The sequence below is a fragment of the Zootoca vivipara genome, chromosome Z1, assembly GCF_965207765.1.
Source record: "Zootoca vivipara chromosome Z1, rZooViv2.hap1.1, whole genome shotgun sequence".
Classification (NCBI taxonomy): Eukaryota; Metazoa; Chordata; class Lepidosauria; order Squamata; family Lacertidae; genus Zootoca; species Zootoca vivipara.
The window spans coordinates 49,369,165-49,377,782 of record NC_142583.1 but is presented as its reverse complement, the minus strand read 5'-3'; the positions used below and the strand labels follow the sequence as shown (position 1 = coordinate 49,377,782).

The following is an 8,618-nucleotide window of genomic DNA, read 5'->3' as shown; positions in this document are numbered from 1 at the left end:
AGATTGTGCTTTTCTTCTCTCTGAGAGATACATAATAATATTACAGAAATTGTAGCTAAATTCCTCTTGAGAGCAATGAAGGTATGAGCCTAAATCATGTTCCTCCAGTGATGATGATGATGATGATGATGATGATTTATTTGTACCTCGCTCATCTGACCGGCTTGCTCCAGCCACACTGGTTGTCACTTTTGTATGACATTAATTTATTTATTTATTTATTATTTTGGTGGTTTATATTAAGGTTACCAGACGTCCCCATTTCCCTGGGGAAAGTCCCCGGATTTACAGCTTTCTCAACATTCACATGTACATAGCGAACAATAAGTGTCCCTGGATTCATTGAAAAAAAACTGGCAACCTTAGTTTATATACCACCCTTTGCACAAGCTATAGGGCAGTTCACAACAAAATCAAATAAAAAGGATACATAAAGTCCACAAAATAACACAATCCTTTACAATAACATCAATTTATTAAATAGTAATTGCTGTTTAGTGATTTGTTATAGCAGTACCTGATGGATGTAGAAGTCTGATTGTGCGGCCTGTTGGCTGCTTCAATAAATTGATTGATGTTCTCTCAACATTACAATGTTTTACCTATTTTCCCCCCTATTAAAATAAATGCTGAACTCTCCATTCTTTACAGGAATTCTCACCATTCATTATTCAACCATCATTCTCTTTCAAACCCTTTCCCTAGTGTTTATTATTATTCTTAGTATCTACTATTATTATCACAGGGATGCACTGTAGTTTTGCTGTTTCTTTGCAAGCTCCCACACATCTGCCTCTCCCTTTCATTCTACCTCCTCTAGGTAGCTATTCTCACAGTTAAAAGCTGATTAATGTTTCCTCTTTTTAGGGCCTGCCGCATTCAGCTCTTCAGCTGCAACCTATAAAATGTTGCACTTTAAAGCATATGCCTCTAGGCATCCTTGTTTAGCTCTTTCATTGGGTTTTTCTAATTGCCCTTGGATCAACTTCAGGCACTTTCAACTATTCCCAGCACTTCAGAAGCAATTATCTTCTGTTTCAACATCTCCAAACAGCAGAGTCCACCCATATCAAAGTTCAAGGTTCTCCATCGGTGAGCAGTTGCCAGTGGTCTTATGATGGGAACCCAGCAAAGGCATGTTGACTGGTTTGGTTAACTGTATTGTTTATTTTAAAACCCCTGTTGGGGAAGCCACATCCCTTTACTCTCATGTAGTGTATTGTCTGCAGCACTGACCTCTGACAGACTGGTAACATGTGTGCAGCCTTTTTTCAACATTTTCTTCCTTCTTTACATGACAGAGAAAGAAGGAATTCAAGGCATAGAAGGGCAGTTGTAATATGTGTTTCTGAATGCCCAGTGTGCTCAAAAATAGGCTTAGGAATCGTCTGCAGTAATGTAGAGATACTAAAATGAAATTGCAAAGCTGAACTTTTCAAATGCCCTAAGGACATAAGCTGGCACATGAAAACAATTTCTTTTTCCCCCCAGCAAGAACTTGCAGAAAATCAGCTCTGGCACCTCTCAGGTGGGTGCCACTGCCATTATTAGAGAACAATGGAGGCGTTCATGGTAAGCTCCGACACCTCTTTTTCAAGAAAAATAGCACTGATTCTACCTATCTAGTATTCTATTCTATCAGATCGATGGAGGCTTAGAAATGGGCAGAAAGCAAATGTGTTACAGGCAGCTTTAAATGTTGTAATGAAGAGGGCTGAATTCTGGAGACAACTCAAGACTGGAGGTTCCTCATTCCTCATGCAATCTCTCTCTCTCTTTATATTAAAGTTTTATTGAAAGAATTTCAATTATAAAGAAATAAAGTGATACAGGAAAAAAGGAGGGGGGGGAGAATGAACATGTGTTGAAAGAAACAAAAAATAATACAATGTAATATATTCCCATACGTTTTTATAGAAGTATATATGCTGTTATTATCCAAATACCTATGCAATATGCAACATCTCTTGACTAATCACGGCAGAAGGAGATATTACAATTAGAATGATGAGCAAATGGCCTCATAAAGATTCCTCACCCTCTTTGTGGGCAAACAAAATTTCTTCAGGGGGAGGAGACCTTTTCCAGCAGTTTCTTCAACAGGTTCTCACCATTAGCAGTAGCACAGTTGTTGCTGCTGCTGCTGCTGTTGTTGCCATTGCAAGTAACAGCAACTGTGGTTTCAGCCTGGTCACCATTTTACATCCACTACTATGCTTCAAGCTTAGCATTGTTTTGGGGCAGTGTGTGTGAAAGCATAGCCAGGGGGACCCACGGGGCAGCTGCCACCCCCCTAAATCAAGTAAATAAATAAAAATGCTCAAGTAACTGACCAATTGCATTGCAGATAACTCAGTTCTACCCCCCCCAACAAAAAGCTTGTCCCCCCTTAAAATAAATCCTGGCTATGCCCATGTGTGAGAGGGACAGAATGGTGTCTGCAACCTGACCAAAATGGAGATGAATATTGAAGGAGAATTGTGCAAAGCGGCCCCTTTTTCTAGGAGTGGGAGAAAATGAAAAGCCTCAGGAATGTTGTCAGGATAATGTTGTTGGAGAAACTTGGCTCAGCTCTACTTGGAATTCAAGTTTTGCCGCTGATTCAATTCCATAAAGTTGTAAATCTATGACCAAGATGATTTTATATCCCTCTAAAGACCTTCCTGGGAAGAGAGCAATCAAAGGGCAGATATATTTGAGGTTTTTGTCTCTATAATATTTACACAACAGTAGCACATTGCTATGAGGTTTCTAACCCTTCACTATCAAAAAGACAGTTCACATAGAGAATGCCATTAAATCTTGTAACAATGAAAAGTGTATTTTTAGTGGGTCATTGTCGCGGTCACTCTGACCTGCACATCACCCCCGGACGTTTGACGGTCTATTGGTGATGTGCCAATGACAAACAAATACTTTCAATCACTCACACTCCTCAGACCAGGATATAGTAAAATAAAACAAGATGGTTTATTGAATGTTCTTATGCGTATTGGTTACTGTACAAAGCGTAAATGGTTTCAAAATCACAGATGGTTCCTATACCGGCCTAATACCTCTAAATATGAATTACCGGCCTATTACCTCTAAATATAACTAATAATAATTATCACTAAACTCATAACACTATATCCTGTCTATCTCACTATTTAACAGCCACCACAATATTAACCAGCTCTTATCTTCACACCAACTTCTCTCATCTATCTCACTCTCCTCTCATCTCATCTACCTCATCTCTCTAACTCTCTCAACTCTCTCCTCTCATCTCCTGCCTGCTTCACTCTATATACACCCTGCTTCTGGCTGGAGAGCTCCCATTGGTCGTTTCCCTCCCTGGCAACTTAACCCCTTCTAGGCCCTCTAGAGGTGAAACGCCACATACCTCCCCCCTTAATTAAGTTTGAAACAGGAGGGTTAACTTCTTACAGTTACTCTCCTGTTCAAACAACAATAGTTCAAAATACAACATTTATACTTTTACCTTTACCTCCTCCCATCCAAATATACACATATACATACCACTTCTAAATGCATAAAACAAACTTTTTTTGTTTTTAAAATGTCCCCTTGGTCTTCTTCCTCCGGTCTCCTGGGTAGATTGTCAGTCCAAATTTCGGATATCAGAGGTACCGCTGTCACTCTTGTCGGATCTAGACGTTGATGACGCTCTTGATCTATGAGATGACTTTCTGTGGGTGTCAACTGGGATCTCTTCTCTGATGTAAGCTCGTGGATGCTCACAACCGACCTCTCTTTCACTCTTGTCTCCCTCGCGAATAGCATTCCTCTCAGGTGGGCATACTTTTAGTCTGCCTCTGGGTCTTGGAATCTTTGCTGCAGACGCAACTGGCATTCCTCGGTTAGGACTTGTCTTTGGATGGACAGGCACTGCCATGGAGGTTGTCTCTGCTATTTCTTTAACTATGGCTTGTTTTCCAGCCTTTCGCTTCCTCCCTCTTCTAAGCATTTTAGGGATAGCTGTAGCATCTGATTTCTCAATATCTTCCCTAGGTTTTTCTGACAAAGTCACACTTTTCGAGATTTCTAATTCTGTTACTTTTACTTTATCTGCAACAGATCTTTTATTGCACTTAACTGACCCCCATTGCACAGTCAGCTTTCTATTTTTGGCACTAATTTGGTCATTTCCTTCTGTATTACTTAAGTTAGGTTCTTCAGTAGTTTCCTTAAAAACTATAGGCTTGGCCTCTTTGGAACTAATAGACTTCCTGATCACATACTCTGCTTTCTCAGCTGGCACTTGAGTAATATTGCAGCTCTTTTGGACTTTGCTTACATGCCACAGGTCCTTCTGCCACTGAGTATCAGTATCATTCAGACTTGTTTTTGAAAGAGTAATCGTGTCAGTTACTGAAGTGAAACTATCTCTAGGCACGGATCTTGACCTATTGAGTTTTCCTGGACCACTGCTAAACTGTACCCGTCTGGGTTTGTCAGAAGTGTTCGAACCGCTCTCTTTCATATGTAATATTTCCGCTGAACCAGGAACATGGTATGATAAGTTTTTCCTATCCATACAACTCTTGTGAGATTGTGCGACATTAGGAAGCTCTTGTGTGGGTCCTGAGAGACAAGGATCACTCTCTAACTTGGAATCTTTTTCTCCCCCCACTTTAACTTCTTCATGCCCTTTTCCTGCAACTTGACTCAGACTAGTTTTATCTACTTTCCCCCAGCCTTGATAAAGCAAGTTGTTTTCCTTTGCATCACTGGTGTTAGAAAAGGTATTCCCTAAAGAACTTGGTGGGCTAATTATAACTTCTGGGTTCTGAGTAATTTGCATTAACAATAAATCATGTGGCAGCCTCTCAGTGTCTTCATTTTGCTTTTTAGCCAAACTAAAGGTTTGGTTCGCAATCACAGGTTCTATAAACATTTCTTTTCCTTCCCTGGCTTGGGTAGCTTGGACTTCCTTTTCTAAAAGTCTCTTGCTCAAGCAAAACTTTTCAGGGCTTTCAGGTGTTAGAGTATTGGCTGCCTCAAAACAATTTAACAACTCAGAATCTTCTTGTTGTTTCTGAGCAAAGCTAGGTTTTTGTTTTCTTATAATAGGAACCAACAGGGCTTCATTTCCCCCCTCACCGTTTAGTTCCTCAGCTCTAGCTTCATTGGCAACAGTAGCATTCTCCTCAGCGTGAGGTGACTGCTGACTCACTTTAGTACGTGCTAATACAAAAGAACTCTGTACATGCTCTATGAGATCCCATCCTATTAACACAGCAGAGGGAATCTCTTCAGATATTGCCACTTCCCATTCTCCTGACCAATTCTTGTACTGAATTTCAAGCCGTGCGACCTTCAGCACCGCTGGCTGTTTAGAAATTCCTTTTACTCTCCTCACTTTTCCAGGGATTATTTTAGAGGGACTAACAAAATTTGTGTGCACCAGAGTCACCTGAGATCCTGTATCACGAATCGCAATAAATTGCTTCCCCTCAATCCCAATAAATTCCCCAGCATTCTTCAACAACTGATTTTCATATTTAATGGTATAGCAATGAGCTACTGTGTCTTCAACTGCCACAGCATGAAGGCTGAGTGGAGCTGCTGTCGTCGGGGTGACTGGGCTAGCTTGACTTGCCTCAGCTGACTGGACACAATAAGCTTGCTTCTGAGGGCTAACACTTGGAGCTTTTTCCTGCTTGTTTTTACAGTGAAAACTTTTATGGCCAAATTGATTGCACTCCCAACATTTTATTTCTTTAGGATTTGTGTAATTATTTTTCCTCCCCTTCTCTTCATTTGTACTACTAGTGCTGCCTTGGGTTCTGTTTCCTTTCTCAGTCTCTGAGGAAAGGTTTCTCTTCACTGCCTGGGATTTGTTTTTGGGAGACCCCCACAGTTTCCCGCCAAAACTTGGGTCATCAAATCTATGGTCCCTAATTTCATTTATCTGATCAGCTAAATTAGCAGCTTCTTGAAGGGTTCTAGGGTGTCTCTCTTTTATTAAAATAAAAAAATTCCTTCAGTAGCACCTTAAAGACCAACTAAGTTTTTATTTTGGTATGAGCTTTCGTGTGCATGCACACTTCTTCAGATATCTTTTATTAGATATCTTAATTGGCCGGGTATAGTCTCATAAAATTGTTCTAAAGCAAACACTTCTTTTATTTGTGATGTGGTACTGGCTTTCTCTGTGTCTAGCCACTTGGTGAGGTAATGTGAAATCTTGGTGCCCAGTTGAGCATATGTTTCCTCCTTCCCTTTTGTCACACTTCGGAACCTCTTTCTTAGCTGTTCTGAGGTAATTCCGAAATGGGTAAAAGTTATTTGTTTAAATAATTCAAAGTCGTTTGCTTGCTCTTCTGGCATATTAGCATAAATTTCCGCTAACTTTCCGCTAATTCTAGCCCTTAAAATGATCATTTTCTCCTCATCTTTTACTTGAAAATCATTACAGGCTCTCTCAAATGATATTAGAAAAGCTTCTGGGTTATCTTTCTCCTTAAATTCAGGGAAACGTTTCAAATCTATTTTCCCTTGTGTTTGGGAATTAGTGTTATTGCTATTATTTTGGTTTTCCTGAGCTGTTAGTTCTAGTTTTTTCATTTCAATTTGAAATTGCATTTCTTTCTCTCTCAGTTCTCTCTCAGCTTGCAATTTCAATTCTCTTTCTCTTAATTCTCTTTCCTTTTCTCTTTCTTCAGCTTGTAATCTCATTTCTGTTTCTTTTAACTGATATTCTTTCTCTAATTTCCACCTCTCAAATTCCTCAGACATTTGTGGAACCCTCCCCTCAGATGGGGTTTCACTAACTGTTTCAACTCTAGGCTCTTCAATTTGTAAAGACCCATTTTCCTCCTGGGTTCTTTCAATAGAGGTTTCCCTCACAGCTGGTTTACTTTTCTTAGCTGGCATTTTGTGAGAATCTCTATTAAGCTTAACAACTCTAGAGAAATTTCCTCTCAGTTTCTGTTCCTCTGGCTAGGCTCTTCAAGATTCCTGTCACAAAGTTCAGCTAGGGGTTTTCTCTCTCACCCTTTAGCTAACTCCCACTGACTCTGAATCTAACCCACAACCAGAACAGCTTTTGAGTTCTCTTCTCTTGTTGTTACAGCTTCTTCTCAGTACCTCAGAACCACACACTCACACCCCCAGGTTAGATAATTATTCCTCAGATTATCCTCCCCTCCAGGTGTAATGTTGTCCCTATTGGTACTAGTGTTCTAATTCGAACCCGATGCTCCTCACATCTAACTCTCCCAACTCTCTCCTCATCTGCCTGCCTGCTCCTCTCTATATACACCCTGCTTCTGGCTGGAGAGCTCCCATTGGTCGTTTCCCTCCCTGGCAACTTAACCCCTTCTAGGCCCTCTAGAGGTGAAATGCCACAGTCATTGTGTTTCTTTCCACACTATTGTAAAGAATCGAATATTTGGGTTGTGTTCAGCTAACTTTTATTCAGAGTAGACCCAAAACTTGGTAAAGGTGCTGGGCTTTGGAAATGAGGCATGAGTGCTCTGACAGGGTCCTAGGGTCCTATAATCCCCCATCCTCCTTTCCAAAGCCTAGTTAGTGCTTTGCTAACTTTGGGAAGGAGGTTGGAGGGCTCTAGGACTCTGCTAGAGCCTCCTTCCTCCTTCCCAAGACCAATTCCCTCGCTTACCTGGCTTTGGGAAGGCAGTGTGTGGGCTGTGGGGGGCATCACTTTTTTTTGCCTTGCTCCCCCATCCCAGCACGGATTCCATGTCAAAGTACACTTGTGGCCCACTTGGTATAAGAAATTGGGCTGTCCTGATCTAAAGTCATACACTTTACATTTTGGCCGTAGTACTGTAAGTTATTGACAAAATTGAGCAGGCAAACTGTTTGACTAGATTTCCAGACAACAGCAAAGGATGGCATAATCTGGGTCACTTTGATGATCCACTTTGTTTGATACTCACATATCCATCATCAATAGCAGCAATGTTAAAAGATACCATCGTTGGCCCCAATCTACCTGTGCAAAACCTTGCTGAAACAAATGGGAGCTGCATAGTAAGAACTCCACCTTTGTTTTGCAGAGTCTACATTTACTGTATTTAAATGGAGCTTATGCAAGAGTTGTTCCAAGTGGATGCTTGTTGGAAATAAATTGTGTGCAGCACAAACCTCAGAAATCAGTCCCAGTGTTTTCAATAGGATCGTACTGTAAATCAGATGGATTATTAATTCTGCCATATGCCCTAAACTATTCTAAGTTTTTTGTTATGTTGTAGCACCATATGGCAAATGTGTCATTAGACTAACAGGTTTTTACAACCATGCGAATTGTTTTTAAAACTACCGTAGATGAAAATGTTTCCCACACAAATAGGTAAAGGCTTTACACACTCAATATTTCATTCTATCATTCATTGCTCCCAATGTTCAGTTAAGATGTCCCTAATGTCCTTTTTGGAAATCATAGGTATTTACAATAAAGAGCTTTTATTTATGATCTAGTATTGATGGTCTGCTCTAGACCAGATCATAACACACTGTATGGTTACCATCTGGAGTTTTACAATTGTTCTGGGGCTGCAAAGAAACCCCTGTCTTCACAATAATCCTGACACAGTTCTCTAGAAAGAAAATGTACAGGTGAGATGAAGAAAAGAATATCTGTTTCT

General features: G+C 40.4%; 1 protein-coding gene across 1 annotated transcript; it reads right to left on the bottom strand.

The window, feature by feature from the left end:
• Positions 1-2,949: 2,949 nt before the first annotated feature.
• LOC148687374 (uncharacterized) lies at positions 2,950-7,949 on the bottom strand. Its single transcript, XM_088660800.1, has 2 exons — positions 7,911-7,949; positions 2,950-5,662 (listed from the first exon to the last, which is right to left on the bottom strand). The coding sequence occupies exons 1-2, from the start codon at positions 7,947-7,949 to the stop codon at positions 3,605-3,607; spliced, it is 2,097 nt and encodes a 698-aa protein (XP_088516926.1). The 3' UTR covers positions 2,950-3,604.
• Between the last annotated feature and the right edge of the window lie 669 nt (positions 7,950-8,618).

Coding starts and splice junctions, on each gene's coding strand:
- LOC148687374 (XM_088660800.1), bottom strand. CDS start 7,949: ATGGTATCTTTTAACATTGCTGCTATTGATGATGGATAT. Junction 5,663..7,910: donor CTGCTATTGATGATGGATAT/GTGAGTATCAAA, acceptor AAAAACAAGCAG/GAAAAAGCTCCAAGTGTTAG.